This window comes from Curcuma longa, chromosome 3, assembly GCF_044706935.1.
Source record: "Curcuma longa cultivar G26 ecotype Majalengka, Jawa Barat chromosome 3, ITB_CL_G26_1.1, whole genome shotgun sequence".
NCBI lineage: Eukaryota > Viridiplantae > Streptophyta > Magnoliopsida > Zingiberales > Zingiberaceae > Curcuma > Curcuma longa.
In genome coordinates this window covers 10,978,572-11,005,934 of record NC_133863.1, presented here as the reverse complement: position 1 = coordinate 11,005,934, position 27,363 = coordinate 10,978,572, and the positions used below count along the sequence as shown (strand labels likewise).

The following is a 27,363-nucleotide window of genomic DNA, read 5'->3' as shown; positions in this document are numbered from 1 at the left end:
ATTTGTTAAACATTTGAGACTTTAGGGATGGAGTCTTTTTTTGCATTTGATCTTTGAACCCTACTCGATGGAGCCAAGTGATGAATTTATACCATGGGGCAACGGAGGGACTAACAACGACCTAAGAGGGTTTTGATCCTATGGAATAGAGTTGCAAAGAGACAGTAGAAATACCATGAGAGGTCTTTCTATCGCAAGTGACTCTGAGATGGACATGAGAGTTCAACTATAGAGTAGGATATAGCCATAATTAAATCTCCTTCAATTACAAGGAACAATTAACCTTTATATTATAACCATATGTAACTTATACTTTAATCACAACAAACTCAAATTAAGACTAGTTTGATAATATATAAACAAATCAAATTAAACTTAAGCAAACTTCAAATTAAACTTGAATAGCTAATTTTGCAGTTTTGACTTAATTAGGTTTCGATTGTCTTATTAAATATATTTGAATAACACAAGAGCTTAATTCAGTTTAACTCGTTTAATTTACAGTCGTATTGCTGCTAATCATACTTATGACTTATATCACATTAAATAAAAAATTGGAAAAAAAAAAAAAGCTTGGTTCGTCTTCTCGAACGCGTGATATCAACTAACTCTGGTCCACGCATTATTAATGTACCATCATATCTGGAAATATATCATAATCGATGACTATTTCCTTGGCATAATTAATAGAAGAAATTGACAAATAAAGTTTACAAAAAAAAAGTAGTATTAAGATTCCTGGAGAGCAGGTCTAACATACCGTAATTATCTAAGGAAAATTAAGTTGGAGTGATAATTTATTTTTGTTTTGAGAATCAAACGCAACGGCAGAATTGGTCTTTTCAAGTTCATTTTGAAGTTCATGCGCATATCCGCTCTTTGATTCTTGTGCAAACAGAGAAGTACTCATTTGTCCCGGGGCATAGTTGAGTGGTTACTGTAAAATAGATTTATTAAAATAAATAAAGATTTGAATTTGTAATGATAAATTATAATTTTTTAATTTATTTTTTTATAAATAATCATAAAATCGATCATATATAATTCCTGATTGACACTGATGGATTTCACCTTTGAAGAAAAGTACTCGCTCGTGCAACTCAGTCACTAAAAAGACCATTCGCATGCTAGTTCCGTTGCAATCAATCTTCGACCCACCTGAGCCATCCACTATATGCATATTTTGGCACAATTGCAATTAGAGTTTTTTTTTGTTTGTTTATTTTAAGAATTTTAAGATTGATTTGAGTTTTATTGATGCATGTAGTTTATAAATTTTATATTAAGATTGATAAGAATCTCATTAGAAATTAGAAGATATACACTCACAGTCAGTTGCGGAGAAAATAATCGATGCAAACGCTTGAGGTTCTCAAGTTTCCCAGAATTATTAAGTAACTCGTGCATGATAAAGAACTATCTAACCCTATGGTTAGTCTTAAATTATTTTAAACAATTACAGATATTATTGAAATATACCTTCACCGTTGATATATACATGTGAAAAGGAAAAAACAAATAAATGAAAAACTAGTTAGTAAAAAAAATGGAAAATGTATGATCGATTTGAAGTTGAATCAGATCTCAAGATGATGAACGTTTATTTCCTGGTCAGCCAGCATGGAATTCAATTCACGCCTCATAAGTTGATGCGAGGTGCTAGAAAGAAATTGCTCTTACTAACGATGAAGAAAAGGCCTACCTTGTACCCCCACTTCTGTCATTTTGAAAGAACAAGATGAACAGGAAATGATTATCTCATACACATCAAACTATAAAAGCCCTCTAGGTAACTAAAATGTTTGTTAGACAACTACGTTGTATATCACTGAAAATGAAAACATCAAGTGTGATGAACTTATTCGCTTCGTTATATCACAAACCAGTAAATCCAAGTAGGCCCAGAAAGCTTAACAAGCCATCTCTTGATGGGAGGGTTACAGTTGCACTGACTCGAGGTCCTACAGAAAGGCAAGGCATTTCTTCCACCAAGGATTATTGTTATCGTATCGAGAAGCATTGGGGCATGTGTTCCTGCGGTGGAAAATATACACAAGTCAAGCAGGCATTTAGGACGGGGGAGAATGAACAGTTCTAGCGAAGTGTTTAGTCCTGACCGAGTATATTACATTCCGGCTGTAACTTGTACACTTCTCCTGTTGCAGTAACAGCAAAACAAATCTTTTTTCAGTAGCCAGCCTGCACGATTATCCAGAGCACTTGAAACTAGTTGCAACAGGCTCAGATGTGCTGGGATAGGAAATCCGAGGAAGCTAGTGGCTGGAGTTTTGAGTTCAATTCGACATGAACTAACCCCTTTAAATCCTGCAGCTGCCTCAGTTCAGCCCGCCTGCAATTCTCCTGCCAGTTTGTGTCATCATATTATCAAACTCAGATTGTGCTGGCAGGCGCAGGCATGCCCTGGCCCCTTATCGGGGCCGGGCCAATCCAAACCTAGAGTCAGGTTGCTGCAGATGAGCCTGAAAGAAAAACCAGCAGTGCTTGTTAAAAAATCAAAAATAAATGCAGCAACTGGTTTTGTGTAAATGTCATGTACGGTAAACAGCGGAAGAAACATTTTGATCCCCAGAGATCCTAAAAGTATGATCAGAAATTAACCCATTGTACAAACTACGATTACACTATCAAATTTTAGCCATTAAATTAACAAATTCATCAATGAACTAAAGAAGTATACCAATTGAGATATGTTTTTTCATAGCCTTAGTTACACTGTGATAGATCTAATGTACCAAAAGGTAAAGAAGATGAAAGGCAAGAAGAAAAGGGCAAGTTAAAGTGTACCTGAGTGAATGTTTGAACAGGGCCATTACCATGAGGAAAAGACATTCCGGGATGTGAAGGCACAGAATATTGTGATGAGCTCATGTAGAGAGGTGCAGTAGAGTGACCTCGAACATGGTTGGAAGTATAGGCTGGCACCATGCCTTCAGGAGGACCATACTTCACCATACTATGCACTGCAGGTGATACCTGAGGTCCAAGTAGATGTGAAGGCATGGACCGAGTTTGGTGGTCCAGAGAAGCTTGCGCTAGGTGACCAGGTCCTAGTTGTGGGAATTCTGTATTGTAGTTAACGGCAGGGGCATACAGTGGCCGGACAGTAAACGGTCCATTGAATCCAAAACCAGGGTCAAACCTTTGCATATACCTGAAAATAGACAGTATAATAAAAACTCAGAAGCGCTTTTAATTTCTCTTGCTCATTTGGAAGTAAATGAAGGAATTCAATTCTACTTGATTCCTCTATTTTACTTCAGTCTAAATCAAGTGAGAATAAAGTGTACACATCTAATAAACACAAATAACTGACATTATCTCTCCTTTTGGTTCCATTGAAGCAAACAAGATGGTGAAATAGAGTGGAAATCATAATTCTAAAAAACAGTATCTAGATCAGGATCAGCGGGCCAAATATCTCAGTATTAGTTGAAACAAGATGTATCTAGAAAACTACAATTCCTATATTTTATGCAAGTCCAGATCAAAGGGGAAGGAAGACAAATGAAGTTGAAACATCTAATAAGCACAAATCAAGGATATGATTTACTTTGATTCCATAGAGGTAAACAACATGAATCACGAATGAAATAGTGCGGTAATAATAGTTTCCGAAATCAATAATAGGTGCAAAGCCAAAAATCTTGGTATTTTTCATATTGCTACATCTAACAATGATATTGTTTGGGAACAAATGTATTTAATGTATTAATCTATTTTTTATTTTGTTTTTTATATTTTCACTTTTATTCATTTTAATGATTTTCCTTTTTGTATACTATGGAAATTCTTATGTAGACACATGCATATAAACATTTTATTATTATGATATTAGTGGAAACCTAAGCAATACACCAAAAAATAAATATATATTATTAAAAATAAAATTAACTTATACATGTTTATAGTATAAAAAAATATGAGACATAAAGAAGTGAAAGGCACGGGTAATTAAAAAATAAAATCAATTTGTATCTTTCTAATATTATAAAGAAGCTAAGATATAAACTAAATTGTATTGCTTTTTAAAATTCTAAGATAGAATCTAAAATTTTAAATATATAGCTTTATGAAAATAGATTAAATTATCAATCAGAAATTAAAAAATTATACATTTAATTAGTTAAGACATTGCAAAAGAAAACTCAGTACAATTTACTGAAAATAAATTTTTATTTACCTAAATCTATGAGATTAAAAATCAAATATTGTACTTAATTTAGAAAACACTAGCTATTTAATACATCTATATTTTTGAAGACATAGTCCTATCAATTTTTTAAATTTCTTTGAAATATTCATACTAATCAAATGGCACATGCATGGAGCTGATTTTTTTCCTAATATTGCATGCATGCTTGGTAAGATGCATTAACTCATCTAAGATAAAGAGGTGTTTTTCACTATATGTGTGGATGTTCTACTGATGTAGCATTTTTCTAAACATAAAAGAAAGAGAAAGAGAGAGAGAGCTGTGTTTCATATAGTTTTCATATATATATATATATATATATATATATATAGATATCACAGACGTACATTTTATTTGATGACATCAATCAGTAAATAATATTTTAAAATTACAGTTGAAAGGAGACCAAGCTATTCCCCATCTAGTTGTAACTCTCCTTACCTCTAACCTACCACTCTTCCCTTACATTAACAGCTCTCTCTAGATCAAAATTTACAGTTTGCTTCCATGGTGCTTTTGGCGGCAAGGTGGCAACTACAAACAAGCTGAATGTCCCCCTACAACAAGCTACTAACTGTCTCTCATCCCTTCTACTACATCTCTCTTTCCTCCTGGTGATCTTCAAGAGGAGATGTATATGGAGCAACCTCCTGGTTTCGTTGCTCAGGAGGAGATGGGGCGAGTTTGTCGTCTTCGAAAAACTTTGTATGGTTTGAAACAAAATCCTCGTGCTTGGTTTGAAAAATTTAGTCAGGTTGTTGAAAAGTGGTATGAAGAAAAGCAAGTCTGATCATTCTGTGTTCTACAAGCAGTCAGGAGCTGGTATTATTCTGTTAGTTGTGTATGTGGATGATATTGTGATTACTAGTAGTGATACAACGGGAATTTCATCTCTCAAATCTTTCATTCTCACTCAGTTTCATACAAAAGATTTAGGAGTGCTAAAGTATTTCTTAGGTGTTGAAGTAATGAGGAATAAAAATGATATATTTCTATCTCAGAGGAAATATGTTCTCGACTTATTAACTGAGACGGGAAAGTTCGGGTCAAAACCTTGTAGTACTCCCATAACTCAGAACGTGGATCATACAGCAGATGGAGAATTATTTGAACATCTAGAGAGATATCGAAGGTTGGTTGGAAAGTTGAATTATCTTACCTTGACTCGTCCAGATATTACATATTCGGTTAGTGTTGTTAGTCAGTATATGTCATCTCCAACGGTTTATCATTGGGCAGCATTAGAGCAAATTTTGTGTTACTTGAAGGGCGCACCCGGACGACGTATTGTATATAAAAATCATGGGCACACTCATATTGAATGTTTTTCAGATGCAGATTGGGCAGGTTCTAAAATGGATAGGAGGTCTACTTCAGGTTATTGTATCTTTGTTGGAGGAAATTTAGTATCATGGAAGAGTAAAAAGTAAAAGGTTGTGTTGCGATCCAGTGCAGAATCAAAATACAGGGCTATGACACAGTCTGTGTGTGAAATAATGTGGATATATCAACTGTTGACTGAAGTAGGACTCAAAATTTCAATACCAGCAAAACTATGGTGTGAAAATCAAGCTGCTATTCACATTGCATCGAATCCCGTGTTCCATGAGCGGACTAAGCACATTGAAATTGATTGTCATTTTGCTTGTGAGAAAATTCAACAAGGCTTGATCACTACAGGATATGTAAAAACTGGAGAACAATTGGGGGGCATCTTCACAAAAGCTTTAAATGGAATCCGAGTTGATTATCTTTGTAACAAGTTGGGCATGATTAATATCTATGCTCCAACTTAAGGAGGAGTATTGGCTATAAAATTATATTTATTAGAAAAAGTCTCCTAGAATAGGTCCATAAAATTCCTATATAAATAAGGACCTGTATCTCGTAATGATGGAAGGATTCTTGAGTTATTTTGATAACACTCCTTTTCAAATAACATAAGAGTTTTGATAGAGTAATCAAATCCTCTCATCTCTCATTGATCCACCTTTGCTTTCTATCTTTAGTGGTTTATCTTGTTCAATTTTAAATTTGGCTGATTTTGTGCCAAGTGCCAACCAAAGTTTGTATCCACTTTCTCAAACAAAGGCATTAGCCATTCCAACCTAAATCAACCGATCCGAACTGATTTTGAAAACTATGGTGGAAATTAAATAACATAAGACATTTCAAAAAAAAATCTCTTCACTTAGACCACTTCATTTTCTTCCTTCCTTCCAAGAAAAAAATAGAAATGCATTATGCCAAGGAGCTTTCAGAAGTTAAGCTTTAATTATAATAAAGATTCCAGGTGAAGTGGTAATCACACTCAGTGAGTTGGGTGGCAGAACCAGGATATATGATTTTGATGAGAAACTATAAAGATTTACTACTAAGAGGGTCAAAATTGAATTAAATTTTTAATGAAATAGAATATATTTCTTTGGACATATTTTTTTCATGTTTTGATGTTTTAAAAAGTTGTTAGGAAAACATCATGCTTACTGGGAATATATTTCAAAAAATAAAATAAAGTACCGCCCAAGACCAATAGAGAAGATACAAATCAAGGGCTGGCCAAGCAAACACAGTTAAATTTCAAAACGAAATATTAGAGATGGTATCATTTTCTTACAGCTAAGCAGCAGGTGATGGTTTTATAATGGCAATGAAAATAATTATGAATTTCCAAATGAATATTAATGATGGTCAAGTCTACTTAACTGAGGTTAGAATTGACAGTAAAAAAGATAAAAGTGTCAATCCATACTACCTTCACCCAGTATGTTACTAATTTGAACAATTTGAACCTCAACCTATGTAAAAGAGGTATAGTAGGTTCCAAGCCCTGCCGAGTGTACAACATGGAGGTGTATAGCAATGTAATTAATGATAATCAGCAGATTGTTTAACCTTAAAACAAAAGAAGAATTACCTGTCATAATTCCTATCATAGTCAGGATCCTTACTATCCACATCACGATCACGGAATATGGCAACTTTATTGTTCACCTTTGGTTTACCAACAGCAGGCTCTTTCTCTACCTTAGTCCTGCTTACTCTGCTGCTACTTGAAGTGGAATCATTAGAACTCCTTCCCAGATAATTCCCGGATTCTTCAATCACAGATTTTTTATCTGGCCTTACAGATAAAAAGCTGTCATGAAGATTATCTGGTAACTTTACTTTGTCCTCTTGACCAGAAACTGTACTAATGATGCTCTCGTTGCTATTGAATATCCGTGCACGTGCTCGGTTATACTCTTCTTTTCTTTCTTCAACACTTTTTGGGTAATTAGTCCTAGACAACTGGGTATTTGCATTTCTCATATTTTGTGAATGCTTGTTAGGCCTTTGCTTGATTGCAACTTTAAGCAGGACATCATTATCTTCTTGTGGCAGATTGACAGGAATATCAGCAAGACGAACAGGAGGTAGCCTGCAGTTGATAGAAGATTTACAAAGCATAATTTGAGACCCAGATCCATCTGGCATGCTATTGTCAGGTTTGACGATGGATTGCAGGTAATAATGTTGAGCAACACGGTGTGCTGCTAATCTTAGGTAAGAGTTTGGGAGTTCCTGAAATTTCAGTTGCTGTTGAGTAGGATCACGGAGGAACTTCTCAACATCTTGTTCCATCCTCAAAACTGCACGATACAGCACCACAAAAGAAACAGAAAAAAGCAAAATATAAAAAGGAAGCAAATGAAATACGCCCATTCAATGAAAACAAGAGAGAATAACATAACAAAACAATTCTAAAAATCTCATGCAATTGAAAGACTACTATTTCAATTCCAAATCTAAATACCAAGTCTACACATTCCATGTAATGCACATACAAACCTGTGGTAGAACTAGTCAAACATGTAACATAACTTGACTAGGATTCTGCATTTTCTATAGCATACTATCTAGAAGGATAATTAGACCCTTAACAAACAGTATAGACAGTAGCAAGATACATGTCCAATCAAAATATTCTACACTAAAATAATGTAGCATATGATGATACAAGCCAATTGTCCTAACTTCAGTCATTCTTAGGGACCCAAGTGGCAATCATATTCACCAATAAACATCTATCTGAGCTAGGTTTGCTACAGCATAACCAAATTTTCAACCTTGTCTAAAAGGACCATGGATTTTCTACAGGTTTGCTGAGCCAAGTATAAGATCTCTTATCAACCCAGAGCAATCAATGTTTGAAAGAGTGACCATTATTAACAATATGAAAAAATTTCTGAAACATTGGAAATGACTCCTTCAAATCCAACCACTAGTTTGGCTTCTACACTCCATAAGCATATAACATATGAAAAGAAAATTATATGTATATATTAAAATACTAAATTGACTGCCCCAATCACCACATGGTTCCACAAAAATTCAAAATTCACTATCAAATGTTTATTTCCAGTTAATTCATAATCTCATATTGCCTTATTTATATCTTATGCAATATTCATGTTTTAATCATTCTATTGCAAAATACCAGCTTCCATAATACTCTAGAATATATGTTCGACTTCATGATTACCTATTTAAAATTTGCACATGGGCCCAATATTCTAGGTAATGCCAACAAGATAATTCATTTAAAAACATCATAAGTCAATTATCCCCTTTCACGTGAGAGCAAAACGAGGCTAACACGATGTGTTACAAATACACAGTCCTAAAAATAAAGACAAGCACCATGAATAGAATAATTTCATTATTGTGATACTAAAACTTAAACGAAACAAACACCAACAAAATATAGTGCAATCTCAACATTTTCCTGCATGTACATCAAGGACTGATTGGTTTATACGTACTATGCATGCATCTAAATCAGATGAAGCGTCATCTGCAAGGATGCATCAAGTTCAAAAATTAAATTATACTTTTACTTCTCTTCCTTCATGTTTAATCATATATCACACATCAACCATTCTAATAATCAAAATTTTAATTTGGTTCAAGTTGAAAATGAGCACTTGAGCCAAGTAGACATAGCAAAATCCAACCAAACTGTAATACAAAATTATAGCTGAAAGACATCTTCATGAATCTCAATTCAAGTGCCAGAGACACCGGCAAGCTTCCAAGAAGAAAAAACTTACTCGCCAATCGCTCTCTGGGCTTCTCCAAAGCTTCTCGAAGGAACTGATCCACCTGGCTCACCGCATCCGCCGGGGCACCTCGAACTTGATCGGAAGGATCAAGCGAGGCAAGAGGCGGTGCTGCAACCGCCTCCTCCTCTTCCTCCGCAGCGTCCGGCGGAGAACTCGACGAGTCTGAGTTCTTTTTAGTGGAGAGGAGGAGCCGGCTCATGCTGGCGTCGAGATCCGCCATCTCCCATGAGTCCGGGGCGCTGGGGTCGTCCGTCGAGCCTTCCATGGCAAGGCAAAGAGCGCAGAGCCGCTCGCTACCGTGTGCGAAGAGGGAGAGAAACCCTAATCTTAATCGCGGCGAACTCCATGGAACGGGGGAGGATCAAAGGCTAGGGTTTGGGATTGGGAAAGGGAACGCCGACGAGAAGAGAAACGAATTTGGGCAGGAATCCGAAGGCCGAGGGGGAAGAAAAAATCCATACGCAATTCATGGCCGGCGAATTTTTAAAGTAGCGGTGGTTCAATTCGGTAGTCAAAAGTGTTTTAAATAATTGTGAGGACTCTTTTGCATTACTGCACACCTTTTATGATTTCACATTTTGGACCCTGAAAGTTAATGTATTATACTGGAACCCCTTGGATCAGCGCTTGACGCCACACAGAAACGTTCGATCTTCTCAGAAAATGCATTGGATTGATTTTTAAACAAATTTTATTTTTGTATTAGTTTTTAAGGAAACAATTTCAACAATAATTTTTTCCCCGATCGTTCCAATTGCTTTATTCTTAGAAATTTTCGATAAATTCAATATTCGCCCTGTTCGTGCTTTTTTGATAAGAGTTAATTCTCTAAATTAAGGCATGTCCACTGTCGCGTGGTTTCGCCTCGATCTTTTCCCTACTAACTTGTTCAACGCCAATAGGATCTGGAATCAAAATCGAACCTTGCTTCCTCTCGCCTTCGCTCGCGAGCTCCATTTCGTCATCGCAAAACAAGGTTTGAATCTTCCCACGCTTCCGTCTTGTTAGGGTAGTAGTGCTTTGCGATCTCTGCCACCGGTAAAAAGGTAGAATTTTTATTTGTGGATTGCGGGAAAAGTGTGGCGTTGATGGCGACGAGGTCTTAGTGGGTTTTGGATGCTCCTCCCTACTTTTGTCGCTCTCGATCTTACCCTTCTTTTTATTATACGACACAGATCCCCAGAATGCTGCCTGCCGTCGTCAGTTCCATTCCTGCGCATTCGATCTAACTATGGATCGGACGGGGTTCACCGAGCAGGGAGAGGAGGTTGAGAACGAGATCGCCATCTCTCCCATCGCTCACGGCGTTGCTCCCGATTTGGTGGACGAAATAGTGTACGACGCCCTTGTTTGGAGCTCGCTCCATGGGCTTGTCGTCGGGGATAGACGCGTCGAGGTGCGGTTTCTGATTGCTCTCTTCAAAAATCACTTTTTTTTTGTTTCACATGATAAATTTCTTTTTGTTCTTCCAGATATTTTTCACAATCTTGGTGTCTAGTTATCTAACCATTCCTTTATTCAAAACATCAATACTATTTTGGATTATCATGTAAATAAGTTTTACCTCTCATCATTCCTGCTCTATATCATTGTTAAAGAAGACATCTTTTGAAATATGCTCGTACATACTTATCTGCTGACAAGAAGTTCAAAATATTTTTAATTTCACCTGAAACTCAGGATCGGATTAATTTACATGCAGGGATCAGGAACCATCCCTGGTGTTGGTCTAGTTCATGCTCCCTTTTCTTTACTGCCTATGCCATTTCCAAAAAGGTATTGGAGGCAAGCATCTGAGTTAGTTCCTATCTTCAATGAGCTTGTGGACCGAGTGAGCTTGGATGGAAAGTTCTTGCAGGATGCTTTATCCAGGTTTTCCTCCACTATTCATAATCAAGTCTTCACCAAAAATAACTGAGCATCTAATGTTTTACCGTTATTAGTTGTGATCATTATTTCTAGCTATCTTGAAAAGGAGTAGTGATTCAGTATTAACTGCATAAAGAGTTCTCTTTATTTTCGGGATTAGAAATGTAGCAACAATGGCCGCTAGTTTCTCTCTTTGCTATTCAGGAAGTACTATTATCTCCTGTGAACAATAACGAGAGAATGCATTTTTCTTCTACCCATAAAGAAGAAATTTATATGTTTTTACGAATGAAGAACTTTAGTGTGTTACAAGTGGCTGAGGGTGTTTACGTCTTCAGGTTCCTATTAATTGTCCATCCAATAGTTCCTAATAGAGAAGATTTCAAAGTTTTTGGATCTTACCTTTTCCATGGAGCAAAAAGAGTTACATTAGTATTCTTTCTAGTTCTTTTCTGCTACTTAATTATTGTATTTTTAATCATAGTCTTGGTCAACATCGATTCCTTCATTGAAAGAACTGTATCTTACTTGTTTTCAGTGTGTACTTCTACTGAAATTATATTGAACATTCATCTTACAGATGTCTTTATCCCCTGAACTTGATCGGTTTGTAACCCAATACTATCAGTCTTGAGAATGTAACATGCTTTGCTAAAAACCTCTTTCTCAATTGTATGTTTATCCTAGAGACCCACTCTAGATTCTTACACCCTACACCAGCATTGTAGGCTAAAGTGGTTCACTTCTCAAACATTGACATAAGTTGTTACACTTCTCTTGCTGATGCAGAACGAAGCAAGCAGATGCATTTACAAGTAGACTACTTGATATTCACTCAGAGATGCTGGAAATAAACAAAACAGAAGTACTTCTCTGACCTCACCATTGTATTATATTCTGTTTGGATGTGCAAAATAGTAAATATTGTCACCGCTTTCAGGATATTCGATTGGGTTTGCACCGATCAGATTATATGGTTGATGGTGAAACTAATTTGCTTTTACAAATAGAATTCAACACCATTTCATCTTCCTTTGCTGGCCTTAGTTGCCTTGTCAGTGAGCTTCACAGGTTTAATTCTAATTCTTTATTTTCTTTTGATTATTTTTCTTTCAACTATAAATCATGCATTTTAAATTTCCATTGATAATTGTCTTGTTTCTGATAACTTTGGTCTGAACCTAAAAGCATTCTTTGTTTTTGATACTTTGATTTTGTTCTTACTATTTATGGATAAACGCTTCAGCCCTCAATTGACGCACCATGAAATTCACCTCTTTTTGTTCTCTTTCTTTTGCCATATAATAACTACATACCTTGGCATAATTTACCCATGCTATCCGCTTATCTCATAGTAAAATTGTGGTTTATCACCAAAGATAGTTTGAAGTTTGATTAAGGCATTCCAAAGGGTGTTGGGTGTGTTTTAAGGTTAAGAATGAATGTTGATAACCCTTACCTTTTGTCTCAAGTGGAGTAAGGCTTTTGAAATTGCAAAGATCATCCAATCAAGCCACAATGTTCATCTTCTCTGTGGGATTCAAAATTATCTTGGGCTTCTTTGAGGTTAAGTGACAGAGATCCTTTATTGGTTTAGGAACTTTAATTTGAAATGGGAAAAGTCATGTCGCTAGGAAAAATATGCAGTACAACTATTTGGGATTGGGAGTATATACACCCACCATTCAGATTGATGTTCCCTTTCTGAGGGAAGAAGCCTTAGCCAAATTTTATTTCAACAGGTTATAATTTATGAATTGTTGTTAGTCAGAATCTTCTCGAGGTACTCTATTTGCCCTCTTCTCTACCTTGTCACAAGATCACAACTAAAGAACATGATCCCATACACAAGCTTCGGTTGGCCCATTGACCATAGAGAATCCTGTAAAACTTCATGTTCCTCCATTCACACTTGTCTTTCAGCAACAATGAGATTTTGCCTTCTCTGAGATACAGATTGTCAGGTCTGGCGATTGATGGCATTTGTTTGGCAATCAATCGGTGTTGAAATAAGTTAGCATCTTATGCCACTCAGTCACACAGTGGCACACACATGCCGTGGCGACAATCTTCTGTAGTTAAATTGTTTAGCTGGCAGGTGGAACTGATTGGAAGCCCTTAACTAAATTGCTTTTAATAGGTAGCTTATTCCATAGTTTTCACTTCCACAGAAAGTTGTCATTTGCTCTTTATTCTTATTGACAAAGGTTCTTGATCCCTCTATTTATATTCTATAAACTGATTTGATATTGTAACTAACAAGAGATTGCCCATTGGAAATTTCCCATGCCATAGTTTTTTCCAAAAGGAAATTTACTCTTTTACTTACATGTTAGGTGTAACCTTAGGTTAATTGTGTCCTCTGATACTTTGACTCTTCATTATATACTCTGTACTCATGTTGGATGCCAACACTTTGATGCTTTGAGTCTACACCTGTGTCGGATGCTCGTTCCCATGTTCAATTAACATAGATCATGTCCATAAGCAACCAATTCCATTGCACTGGGATTTTTTTTTTTCAAACTTCTCCTACCACCAAGACCAACGATTGCTGTTTGTGGTTTGGAAGATGGACAAAACATATCTAGAAATCTAGTATGATAATCATTTGTAACTGTTAGAATTAATTATTTCAGTTCTAACTTACTGTAAATAAACCTAGGTTACATAGTTTTTGCCTAACACATTCCTCGTAGTCCTACATTAGGAACTATATTAAATATATTTTATGTCAATATATTGATACTCCTTTTGTATAAACCCACCACATTATAGAAATTTTATCATAATGTTTTGAAGCCAATAATAGCCATGCATACGTTTTCTTCTTTTTTAGTTTTTGCAGTAATAGAAAAGAGTTGTCTTTAAAGGTCAAATTAGTGTCATCTAAATCTTTATGGTGGTTATCACCAATCTCCAACTTACTGTTGGATTCTTTTGTGAAACATAACATGCTTCCATGAAGTGTGATGAGACTGATCATTTGTTGTTTTGCAGAAACTTGCTTAACCACTATGGAAAGAACCTTGAATTGGATCCAAGAAAGGTTCCTGGAAACACGGCTGTGAGTAGATTCGCCGAGGCCATAGCCAAAGCATGGAATGAATACAATAATACCAGGTTATTTATATGATATTCATTGTCTTACTGTGGCAATTAAGGATTGTCTACCTTACTCACCCTTTTTTGTTTGAATATTAGTGCTGTAGTTACAGTTGTTGTCCAAGGTGAAGAACGCAATATGTATGATCAACACTGGCTAACTGCTCTTTTGAAGGAGATATATCCTTTGCCATTATAATATATTCCATATAGTTTTCTTTAATCTTAATGCAGGGTAATGTTGTTGATAATCCACAATAAGTTTCGCCACATCATATCTTTTAGCAAAGAATGTCGGTGAAAATACATAAAGCAAATTGGCAATTGGTAACAAAAAATTTACTATGTTGGCTGTCCCTTTTACATCTAAAATGACTATCATTGACTATGAGTAAAATGGAATCACTTGAATTTCTTTTTGACATCGAATTCAATAATGTCTGTCTGTCTAGTTTTTTGTACTCTCTATCACTTTTCCTTAACATATGAACACACATGGCATTGCAACTATCCGCAAAACCTTATCTGAAATAGCCGCGAACGGAGAGGTTCTATCTGATGGGACACTTATCATGTATGTAATTCCTACCCATAAAAGTTGGCCCAATCGTTGTGGACATGGAGATTAGTGTATTGGTGTTAGTAATGTTTATGGTTCTTGTACTCTAATTTCAGAGATGGAAAACCAGTCGCTGTTGTTTATTTCAGAGCTGGTTATACTCCAAATGATTATCCTTCAGAAGCAGTAAGTAGTACTACTAATGTTTCATGTATTTAATAATATCTATACTTTGAATACAAGTCAAGAAATGATGATCGTCCTTGTGATCTTTTATTTTTAAAATGACAGGAATGGGGAGCAAGGCTTTTGATCGAAAAGTCATCTGCTATCAAGTGCCCATCAATCTCTTATCATTTAGTTGGAACAAAGAAGATCCAGCAAGAATTGGCAAAACCAAATGTCCTGGAAAGGTTTCTAAATATTTTCAGGCTTTTTAACATGCTCCGCGATTATTTTAACGACAAAAGTATTCGCAGGGTTTGTCTATTCTTGCCACTTGATAAAAAAACACTCTGCGAATGTTTCTTGTTTATTACATTGGCAGCTTAATATCTACCTTAGAAATGTTTGTTTTTCAGAAATGAAAGATAGTGCATTCTCTTAACCATCAATTGATTTGGCTATGTGCCGAGTGACTTGTACAAGACAAGTAATATCTAGCTTATGTTTCAGGTTCCTTGACAATGCTGAAGACATTGCAAAACTACGGAAATGCTTTGCAGGTTTGTGGAGTTTGTATGATGCAGATGCTGTGAAGTCTGCTATCGAGAAACCTGATTTGTTTGTTCTAAAACCCCAACGAGAAGGAGGCGGTTATGTTCTCCGCCCTTCGCTTTACTCCACTGCCTTCTTTGCTTCCATTTCCTGACAATTTGGCATGCTGTGATCTTCCAGGGAATAACATTTATGGCGACGATCTGAGGAAAGCATTGATCGAACTGCAGCAGAAAGGCACCGAAGAACTTGCTGCGTACATTTTGATGCAGAGAATCTTTCCGACGGCTTCTCCTGCTTTTCTGGTTAGGGAAGGTGTTTGGCATCAGGAAAATGCAATCTCAGAATTCGGAACATACGGCGCCTATCTAAGGTACTAATGCTTATCAATCTTCTTCCTCCTTGTTGATTGCTTTGTCATGCTGAAGAGCCTGAAACTTTCACAAACGACAGGAACAAAGATAAAGTGATCATAAACGATCAATGTGGCTATCTCATGCGGACAAAAGTTTCATCATCCAACGAAGGTGGAGTTGCTGCTGGATATGCAGTTTTGGATAGTATTTATTTGACATAACGATGTATGATAGTCAAGGTAATTAGATAAAGAAATTGTTATATTTTATCCGACATGACAATGAATGATAATTAAATACCTGCACTCATCAAATTCCATGTATTTGACTAAAGCTTTTCTAATAATATTCCAGTAGATCAAGTAATTAGTAATGAAAGATCTTTGCTGCATCAAAGTGCTTTCAATTCCACCATTTGATTGTTCTTCATTACATTCTTCTGAAATGTTTCAGCAACAATCACACAAAGTACAACTAGTTTTTGGCTTGTAAAGGCCAAGCAACAGATTTGAAATGATAACGGAAAACCAAACAACAGATTCATGGACGAAATGCAGAAGAGCTTATTGAACTTGCCCATACATCCTTCTCCAATTACTTCAATTTCTCGAAAAGACTGGGTGCAACCTGCATGTCGAAAAGAGAAACTTCAGCTAAATTACATTCCTTGGTCTGTTCCAAGAGAAGGGATGCATGAAAGTGTGAAACTTACAAGTCCATCGACACATGACCAGTAATCGAAATATTGTCCGGTACAATGCTTTTGCCCAGTTTCTTCTCCTTTAATTCTCTCAATACATGCCTGCACGTATTTGCACAAGTTAGCTTTACAACAGGTTGCATCACATATTTCAATAGTTGGTAGAGCAATAGGGAATCCTGCAAGGAGGACAATCGATAAGCATACAGCATCATTGGTGTTCTTAGTTCCAGTGTTAAATGTGCATGGGCTAAATGAGGTTATACTTAATATATATATACTTCCTAAACAAAAGACAGAGCAAATTTTAAGGGAACAAAACAATTAATTTCGGCACATGTAACCAGACTACAAAAATAGGAAAAAAATAAATTTAAAAGAAATAAGATATGATTGCAGAAACTCCATTAGTACACACCAGTAGGTATTTAAGGATTCATCTAATAGTTGCGGATTGCATTTTTGAAAATAAGAATGATTGCTTCAGTGAATCCTTTACTAACGATACAACCTTGCATAAAATTCAATATTAGGATGAGATCCATGCAACCGACCTCAAATAGTCAAAAATTACACAGCTTGATTGTGTTGATGATAATGAAAACTGATTTAATGAAGGTTTGAAATGCTTACATACATTCTTTATTTTTCAAGGATGAGGAGATAGAAAACACAGGATAAACAAAAATTTTAAGCACCAAGCATGTAAACATTACCACTACATATTCAACCCAAAGAAGATGTATTGTTTTTTTTGAAGTCAGATAGAACCATTCACAGACTATTGGCTAAGTAATTTTCTCTTATTCTATGAATGTTGTAATAGATCAACTAGATATTCTGAATCTATGACAGATCATTTGCAAGCATCATGATGCTTCTGTTGTTCATTTAATTCATTTATTTGATTTAACAACAGAAGTATCATGATGCTAGCAAATGATGGTTCACCTTAGGTATGCAAACATAAAAGCTACAGAGAAATTAATGCTAGAAATTTCACAGGCTTGAATTTCTCTAAGGGGATACTGATAGAAACTTGGCTGAAGAAGATTAACAGTTCCAAGGGGAACTCCAGGAATGAAACATGCTCATGTGAAGTACCTGATAAGCGCGCAAAGGTCGTATGCACTTAGGCTTGCAAGTTTCTTCAAGGTGCTGCTTTTGATCAGTCAGTTCCTCCTGCGCCCTAAAAATGAAGCAAATAACAGTTACAATGCACCATTAGTTACAAAAATAGATCAAAAGGATTGCTTAGAGCTAAAGAGCATTAATCTTGTTTCAGAATGAAGGAACAACAAGAACATATTTGACAGAGCACAAATTCCACCATGGTTGCAGCAGAAATTCAAAATTTAGAAACAAAACTATGGTATTAGTTGCAATTGAAATACAGTGGATTGGGCACTCACATTGTATCCACTAAAGGCTGATGCGCTTGCTGCCGTACCTGCACCCAAAAAGGACCCTTTTTTTTTTGGAAGATAATAAAGCTAGATCAGAACAAGCCAATCGATGAGAGAAAATCAATCAGAAAACTTTCAAATCTTAACAAAAATCTTGCATTTTCAAGGACCACTAGCATCACAAACGAGTAGACCTAAAAAATAGCGATGGATCGCTGATATGAGCAAGATGAGGCGCCACAAAATTTTCCAAGTCACAATTGAATACAAAAAAGCCACAGGAAGCCTCAAATCGGCGAAAACAAACCCTAAAAACTTGGTCTAAGAGATTTCCAAAAGAACTGCATGGATTACCAGAGATTTGCCGAGGCTGTTGACGAAATCGATCGCCCAGGAACAGGAACGAATACGAGGACAGTACCTTTGAATTAGCTCTACGAAGAATGCGACTTGGGCTTCACAGGCCCCCAATTGGACCCCCAATTCTTTTGATCCACGTTGAGACTTTTTTAAAACATTTTTAAATATATTTTAATAATATTTTTAAAATAAAAAATAAAAAGGACTTCTCTTATTTTTTTTGTTATCATAAAAAATATCCAATTTTAAAAAATATCAAAATAATGTCACATCCCGTAATACCCTTGTTTCAATATTGTTTTAGCAACTTTGACAAAATCTATAACTTAAAATAAAATTATTTTTATCTATCAAAATTTAGTATACATAAAGTATTATTATATTCAATTTTTTTTCAATTTAGTTAAAATTATTCTAATTTGATCCAAATCGCTCTAACTTAATCAATTTTTTTTTCAATATTGTTGTACCAACTCTGTTCCAAACTACTAACGTGCGATAAGTTTGTCCACAATATATAACACTTTTATTTAAAATTATTACAATATATAGTAATTTTATTATCATTTTAATCAAACTGTCTTATTGTATTAGTTCCGAACATGTATGTACTAGTTTTAAATAAAATTACTACAATAGTATTATAATAAAACTATTTTTAAAATAAAAATAAAATGATATGGTATTTTAATATATTTTATAAAATTGAAATACCTTTTTGCGAAAATTATAATAGAATGTGCCCTTTTTATATAGTTGCTAAAGTTGAAAGTATAAATCAATAACTAAGAATATTAAGAAAGGTGATAGATTAGGACTGAGCATTCAATTAAAATGAATTGATCAAATTGAATTATTCCAAACTGAACTAATTAAAAAAATACATAATCAACCAAACATATCAAAATTTATCATTAAAATATTAACAGAAATGGTAGGTAACTGAATTAATTAATTTTTAATAGAAATTTAATCAATTTAATAAATAATAAAAATGGATTTAATAGATTTTTAAAATTCAAAATAAAATTGATTTAATTGAAATAACTGATGTTTTTTTATTAAAAAAATTGAATTTTTGAATAAATCTAACTAATTTCTGAGTCTAACAATAGTTGTAAAGTTTGTCGGCACATCACGACTTGATTTTGGATGACAAACTAGTTAAGATTAAGATGATAAATCACTGTCAAGTGTCTCACTGCTTTCCAAAATCTCATGCAAATTAAACTGCAACAATTGTTCCTTCTCTTAATTAAAGGCCAATTAACTAGTCTAATTAAGCATCTTATTACTCCATTAGGTATTGGTTAGGTCAGCTCTCCCTTTCCAGCATGAATAAATAAAATTGGTGGATTTGTCCATCTCTGCAACTGCTGATTGGATGATGAAAGATGAACTGATTTTCATGTTCTTGCATGAAATGGCAAGTAGCAAGTAGTTCTCAATCTCTTCGCTTTTTGTTGTGTGTTGTTTGTTGGTGCAATGGAGAAAGGCAACATTTCACTAGCTCATAGATTCGAATGGTAGCAAGTCAAGTTTGTACCGACATTTTCGTGGAGTATGATCTCATGGCGACTTTGTCCCTTCGATAAGCCTTTTTGCGAACTTTCTCTAACTATTGAATTATATATGATAATGATAATGATGGTGATCATTGATGGTGCATTTGAGCCTAAAAATATGTCCTTTTTTTTAGAAAAAAATGTAAATGATAATAATTAATTTATATAATGCAAAGTGGTTTTAGTTAAATCCATCTCAAATTTATTTAATAGCAAAGGGCTAACGGATCGAATTCCGTTTTAACGAATCAGATCCGATAACGTGTCCTGCTCTCCTCCTCCCACTGCTACCGAATTCAAAATAATTCAAATCCCTCGCTCTCACGTGACGTTGACGCCGACGAGAAAGAGCTCCTCCCTGAACCCTAATCCAAGCAACGAGATCGATATACGGAAAAAAGAAGGCATTTTTATCCTCGACTTCCCTTCGTCTCGACACTCCTCTTCTACCTTTGCGGTCGGGATCGAGACCATGTCCTCGCGGTCCCAGATGAGGCCCCCTATGGCCGCCCGCCCGGCCGCAACTCGAAGCCCTTCAAGCGTGAGCTCCGGCAGGATTGCGTTCTTTGGTGGGATTTCGAAGGATCTAATTTTGGCTTCTTTCTGGTTGTTGCAGAAGAAGGAGAATCTGGACGAGGCGACGCCCATTGACAAGCGGAGGGTCGCGGCCCTAGGAAAGATGGTTGGTCCTAATTCCGTCCCCCGTGTGCCGCGGCAGGTGCTTTCGTCCGTCAATGCCGGCTCAACCACTGGAGATCAGAATAACTCGGGCTCGGATGCTGGGAGCACTGTGGGGATCGAGTTTGGGTCAAGGGAGGATGTGGAGAGGTTGCTGTGCGAGAAGATGAAAGGAAAGAACAAGAACGATTTCAAGGTTTCGCTCGCTGGAAGTTATTTTCTTATCGACCAAATTCGTTTCTTTGGTTGTGTTGAATTGTTTTCCATGTCAAATTTACAGGGAAAGAGTGAACAGATGACGGAGTACATTAAAAAGCTTCGAACTTGCATCAGATGGTACATGGAGCTTGAAGATGACTACTTGGCAGAGCAGGAAAAACTTCAAAATGAGTTGGATTCTGAAGAGAAAAGGCACAGAGTGATAGGTAAACAAGAATGCACCCATGAATTTTTTTATTCTTGGAAATGAATTTCAATTTTGAAATTTGGCAGATTGCTTCAAAACCGAATCTTGTGATGCTTTATTAAGAGTTGATGGTCATCTCTTCTTGTTTTTTTCTTGTGTGTGCGCGTGTAGAAACTGACATGAGGGCTACCATTGATCAACTAGAATCGGCTTTCAAGGAGCTTCAAATTATGCATTCTAATTTGCAGGATGACTTCAGAAAGGAAGAAACTGATAGATTGGTAAGACTGATGATGATTCTCATATTAATTAGCTGACCAAACTTGACTATTTAAAATGTACATTTCTGCAGGCTGCTGTTAAATCTTTTGAAAATGAAAGGAAAGCAAGGGTTGAAATTGAGACATCTCGAGATACTATATCCAAAGATTTAGAAAAGATTACCCAAGAGAAGAAATGTGTCAGTGACCAGGTATGTTTCTGTTCAGTGTGATTAAACATTCATTTGGTGGTTCATATTTCACAGATTTTCTTGACTTGATTTTCCAGTTAAAAATGCTTCAAGAAACTAATAGGAGATTGCAAGAATACAATGCCAGTTTGCAACAGTACAACAGTAATCTTCAAAATGAGGCCAATAAAAATGGTGAAACAATCTCAAGATTGCAGAAAGAGAAGAGTGCCGTAATGGAAAGCCTAAGTAGTACAAGGGACCATGCAAGTTCACTCAAAAACCAACTTGATTCTTCTCGGGTTAGTTTGAAATTCATGTTTGGCGCCTAAAAAATTTATTTCCCTCTTCTTCCAACAATGTGTGGCTATTCTTTTTGCAAGTGTGGAGATCAGGTTCTTTACATGTCTTCTATTTGTTTTACTGCTGAATGGCATATACTTTTTTTCTATTGCTTTTAAAATATGCAATTCATTGAGTTTGTGCTCTTTATTTTTCTTCACAGAAGCTAATATCTCTGTTTTAGGGTATTCATTCTCAATCAATTGATCTAATGAGTCTCTTGTATTCCTTTTTGACATTATAACTCGTCTTTAGCAGATCTTTTAGCCGGCTGAAAATTTAGAAGTCAGGTTGTTTGTAACATCAAACAAGTGGGATGGATGCCAGTGGTATTATTTTATTATATATTTCATTCAAAATTCTTAGGATCCTTTTGTGGAGTCTGTAGTGTACTTCCTTTATTTAAGGTCTTTTGAAAATCAAATTACATGGAAATTTGCATGAGTGCCTTGAGCTGATATAATAATGGACATCATACCGGTCAGAATCATAAGATTCATGGTTTGTTATATTTTGTAATGGTTATCTTGTAAAATAATATGGTCCTTACATATGAACATGATGTCAATAGAATCATGACAATTCAGTTTGATTCAATAAGATTCGATATGAATTTTATTTTATATGATGTTAAAAATAAAAAAACCAACCCATTAAATGCTAAATCCAATTAATCAAAAGTAAATCAAACCCACTAAGGTTGTAAATTAAACCTGAAATTTTAGAAATTAAATTGAAGCCATTATAAAAGAAATGATGAACTTTGTGTTATACAACAACAACCAAGCCTCTGTGTTATACTATAGAAATATAAATGTCAAAAAGAATGGATCTCAAAGTCATTAGTAACATAATAAGAAGAAAACCATGTCACATTGAAATAATTGATGTTGACTTGACACCTAATAATGACCGAGAAGAACCAATTTCATTGGTATATGGAATAATAATGGCAGTGAAACCAGTGGTGTGTTAATTATCTTTCTTTTTGTTTCATGTAGCATGGTCATGGTCTGCCTTTTTGTCTTTTCAATTTTCTTGATGTTATTGAGAGTTTGAGACTGCAAGTTGATAGCAATGGTTAGTAAAAAAAATTCAATATCAAGCATTTGAGGACAAAATTTCCTATTAAACATTTCATTTAATTCTTAATGGAACAAAGTAACCATAACTTGTACTTTATTGTACGTGTATTATATATTTTTGTCATGGATCAGTGTCAACATAGTTGATTCATAATATTATACTATTAAGAGTGTTATATTATTTTACATAACATAGGATATCAAAAATATTCTGAATAATGTAGATTCTTTTTTAACACATGTTGTAATTTTATCTCAATCTTATAATCCAAGATTCAATACAATTCATGATTTGAAAATTCATCAAGACAATTCTTGATAGGAATCTTGTTTTGACAATCTTATGGATATTCTAACATGTTCCTGTGTCACATCCTTATTCATTATAGTTAATTTATGATCAGTTGCACACTGTTTACTTGTTGTAGGCAGAGTTTTTCTAATTGCTTTTGACATTGATGTTGTAATTAGCTATCGGTTCAGTTAATTGATCATAAAGTTTTGGTTACTTTCAGTCTTCTCAGCAAGATGCTGTCAAGCAAAAAGACGAGTTAAAAAAGGAGATCAGTTTTATTAGAATAGAGTTGCAGCAAGTGCGAGATGACCGCGATCATTTATTAGCACAAGTGCAGAGTTTGGCCATGGAAGTTGCTGAATACAAAGAAATTAGTGGAAAATCATCAAAATCATTGGAAACAATAACAGCAAAGGCTGCTGTTCTTGAGGTTTGTACTCCTATAACCCTAACATCCTTGTTTTGCTATTCTCAAGTGTGATGACATATTTGTTTTTTATCATTCACAGGAGACATGCTTTTGCCAAAGTGGAGAAATTAAACTCTTGCGGCAACAGCTTGCTTCTTCCAATGAGAAACTGAAGGTAAGCAATGCAATTTTACAATTTATTATTGTGTTAAAGGAATCAAATCGTGTGTACAATTAATGTTGTGTAAAGTAATCAGTTTGTGACATTTCTGTTTTCTTAGAGAGCTGATTTGACAGCTATTGAGGTGATAACAGAATACGAAGAGCAGAAGAAAACTGTTATTGATTTGCAAGACCGTCTTGCAGATGCAGAGTTACAAATAGTGGAAGCAGAGAAGATACGAAAAAAGCTGCATAACACCATATTGGTATTGATGTTTATTTAACATAAGTATTTTAAAATTTTGGTTGTGCTGAACCTCCTATCTGCAGGAACTTAAAGGAAACATTCGCGTATTCTGTCGAGTTCGTCCTCTTTTACATGATACTGAATTGGGCAGTACAGACAGATCTGTTGTTTCTTATCCAACATCCATTGAATCTCTTGGCAGTGGGATTGACTTGACAAATAATGGTACATCTCAATTGTGTTTTTGTTACTAGTTATTGAGCACTCAGCTTTATCATATCTACTTAGTCATTTGTAATACAAGGGTACTGAGCATTCATGAATGCAATATAAACAGCCCAGATGTACTCCTTCACTTTTGACAAAGTATTCAACCAGGGAGCTTCTCAAGGAGAAGTTTTTGAAGAAATATCTCAGCTAATTCAGAGTGCACTTGATGGCTATAAGGTATTGAATTGACATATAAACTTTTTGTCAGATTATTTAATTGTACTCTTGTAAATTTTTTATATAGTTTTTTAAACTATGTTCATAATTTGTTTTTGTGGGTGAATTGAGATACAATTTGATTTTGCTGGATTTACATTTTTCATTTGACGCTATTTCTTACCCACCTACTCCATTTTGTTCAGCATTGTTGTGGATTTGTTTGTCCCTCATGTTGTTGCATTTGAACTATTTATTTTTCTTTGCTCTAAGAAAAATTGTCAACTACTGTAGGTTTGCATATTTGCTTATGGGCAAACTGGTTCTGGTAAAACTTATACCATGATGGGCAAAACTGAATGTGCTGAACAGTACGGACTTATTCCACGATCCCTGGAGCAAATTTTCCAAACTAGTCAATCTCTACAATCTCAAGGTTGGAAATACAAAATGCAGGTAAGCAGGTTATCTTACATTGTTTCTGCCCTTCGCCTATCCTTTCATTTTCAGTGACATGTTTGCTGTGGGTGATTCTGATTTATTAATTTTCTTTTCAGGCTTCCATGTTGGAAATCTACAATGAAACAATCCGTGATTTGTTATCACCTAGCCGACCTACTAGTGTAGATACAAGTGGTGGTCTGACCAAGCACTATTCAATCAAGCATGACACTAATGGTAATGCGGTCGTGTCTGATCTCACCATTGTTGATGTTTGTAGCAGTGAGCAGGTCTCGTTCCTCCTTCAACAGGCTTCACTGAACAGGTAAAGTGTGCTGAGGTGGTTGTCTAAAAACTTGCATGTCTAAAAACTTGCATGGTTAAACTGCTCATGTGTTCATCTGATTAGTAGGTTTTAACTTTCTGCAAATATATCATTTTATCTAGTTTGAAATCATGCTTCACAAATTATTAACCTTGATTAACTGGATAATTGAGAAGAGACCAAATTTGTCTGTACCTGAGATTTAACCCTTTGCATGCCTAGTCTATTTGAGTATGACCTTGCTTCACAAATGAAGTAGTGAAACATGATATATGTAAGTGAAGTTAAAGATCCTGTTGTTTATTGTGCAAATTAACTTGGGAGCTGTTTGGCTACCAGCAATTAGTGCAAGCATTTGGTTGCCTGCAAAATTTCTTGCAAGTTCAAATCCATTTGAAATTAGGATTTGCAAGCTGCAAATGCAACTTAGAATGGCTGCATTTCCTATTTCCAGACGTAGAATAAGATATTTCAAATGCAACATCTATATTTTTATTTCATAAATTTGAAAAATTATTGAGTATATACATGTGTAAAATAAATTTAAATAAGTGATATTGTCCTGTCGTCATTTTTCACTAAATACGATCATGATATTTAAAGTTGCTTGCTAACCTACTTTTAGGATCTCACATCAACACCATAGTATTTTCCTTTTGTAAGTGTATCTCTGTGCATTTTAAGTTGAAACCTTTCGCTTTCATTTTGTACCAGGTCTGTGGGTAAGACCCTAATGAATGAGCAATCTTCAAGAAGTCATTTTGTCTTCACTTTAAGAATTGTTGGTGTGAATGAGGTGAGAAACTCATTGTGCACGCTAAGAAACTCGTCGTGTATGCTACTAAACTGGCACATATTGTTAACATAATATTTACTTCAGAGAACAGAACAACAGATTGAAGGTGTACTGAACTTAATTGATCTTGCTGGAAGTGAACGTCTTGCCAAAAGCGGCTCTACTGGGGATCGTCTAAAGGAAACTCAGGTCAAATATTCACATTTTCTTCATTCCTGCTGATTATAAATTCTAGCTTCAGTTTAGCAGTTTGTTTACTGACGAACCTTTTGCCACTTGGAATGCAGGCGATCAACAAAAGCTTGTCAGCCTTGAGCGATGTGATCTTTTCAATCGCAAAGAAAGAAGATCATGTGCCTTTCAGGAACTCCAAGTTAACATATCTTCTACAGGTAGACTAATGCAATCCATGAAATGTTTCTTCATGTGATGATCTAAACGGGAAATCCAATCTAATTATTAACTTTGTTTCCTAATGGTAGCCTTGTCTTGGTGGGGATTCAAAGACATTGATGTTCGTCAACATATCACCAGAGGCTACTTCAGTTGGTGAATCCCTTTGTTCCCTTAGATTTGCTGCCCGAGTTAACTCATGCGAAATTGGAATTCCGCGGCGCCAAACCCAGACATGATATTCTGTCTGACTCATGACTGATCGACGGCTGAGCACACCGGCAAGCGACTGGCAATTTCTCTGAGCTGATCTGTTGCTGCTACCATTATGAAATATGTAACGGCTACTTGGCTCTCGACATTTCCACGAAGTATGCACCTATCTGTGCGGGTCAAATAGCGCGGGAATCTATTAGGAGATAGGTATATAAATAGAGATTTATAAATTTAGGAATCCAATCGATCATGTGTTGGATCCGAACCTGTAACTTGAAAAATCTTGCACTGTTAAATTTGCTGATTCTTCCAACGTTTTTTGGTACCCTATGAAAAAGACTTGGCCGTCAAAGGCACAGTCAACGACTGGTGGCGAATTTGATGATAAAATATAGATTTAGCTTCTTTGGCGTCGTCATCACCTTTCAATACAAAGTTATAATAATTGTGTAGATCTCTGTGCATGCTCTTCGTCTTCTTCAACCGCTGTAGTTATATCTCTGTGCATGCTCTTCGTTTTCTCCAATAGACAAAAAAAATACAATTTGACCTAGAAAAAAATAAATGCTGCCCTTTCAGTCAATTTAAAATTGTGTAAAACAAATAACAATATAATATAATTATATATTTTAGAGATTTATCATTGTTTGAAAATATTAAATATAAAGAATTTGATGAATATAGAAAGTATGCTTCTCAACAATACAAAACGAAAAGTCTAATCTGGATGTTGACT

The 27,363-nt window shown here is 35.4% G+C and overlaps 3 protein-coding genes across 3 annotated transcripts; 2 read left to right on the top strand and 1 right to left on the bottom strand.

The window, feature by feature from the left end:
* Window positions 1-1,657: 1,657 nt before the first annotated feature.
* LOC141825485 (uncharacterized) lies at window positions 1,658-9,754 on the bottom strand. Its single transcript, XM_074712869.1, has 5 exons — window positions 9,307-9,754; window positions 7,131-7,845; window positions 2,806-3,172; window positions 2,118-2,480; window positions 1,658-2,034 (listed from the first exon to the last, which is right to left on the bottom strand). Exons 1-4 carry the CDS (start codon window positions 9,581-9,583, stop codon window positions 2,430-2,432), a joined length of 1,410 nt encoding a protein of 469 aa, XP_074568970.1. The 5' UTR covers window positions 9,584-9,754; the 3' UTR covers window positions 1,658-2,034; window positions 2,118-2,429.
* Window positions 9,755-10,108: 354 nt separating this feature from the next.
* On the top strand, window positions 10,109-16,272 carry LOC141824067 (glutathione synthetase, chloroplastic-like). The gene is made up of 13 exons (XM_074711300.1): window positions 10,109-10,294; window positions 10,494-10,714; window positions 11,021-11,190; window positions 11,977-12,052; window positions 12,128-12,258; window positions 14,188-14,310; window positions 14,392-14,473; window positions 14,787-14,866; window positions 14,968-15,037; window positions 15,143-15,264; window positions 15,527-15,666; window positions 15,749-15,941; window positions 16,022-16,272. The coding sequence occupies exons 1-13, from the start codon at window positions 10,159-10,161 to the stop codon at window positions 16,143-16,145; spliced, it is 1,668 nt and encodes a 555-aa protein (XP_074567401.1). The 5' UTR covers window positions 10,109-10,158; the 3' UTR covers window positions 16,146-16,272.
* Window positions 16,273-21,259: 4,987 nt separating this feature from the next.
* LOC141825138 (kinesin-like protein KIN-14H) lies at window positions 21,260-26,986 on the top strand. The gene is made up of 14 exons (XM_074712527.1): window positions 21,260-21,320; window positions 21,392-21,511; window positions 21,589-21,792; window positions 23,433-23,633; window positions 23,725-23,796; window positions 23,903-24,049; window positions 24,114-24,255; window positions 24,368-24,477; window positions 24,751-24,912; window positions 25,014-25,222; window positions 25,937-26,018; window positions 26,103-26,207; window positions 26,306-26,410; window positions 26,501-26,986. The coding sequence occupies exons 1-14, from the start codon at window positions 21,270-21,272 to the stop codon at window positions 26,648-26,650; spliced, it is 1,860 nt and encodes a 619-aa protein (XP_074568628.1). The 5' UTR covers window positions 21,260-21,269; the 3' UTR covers window positions 26,651-26,986.
* Window positions 26,987-27,363: the final 377 nt, after the last annotated feature.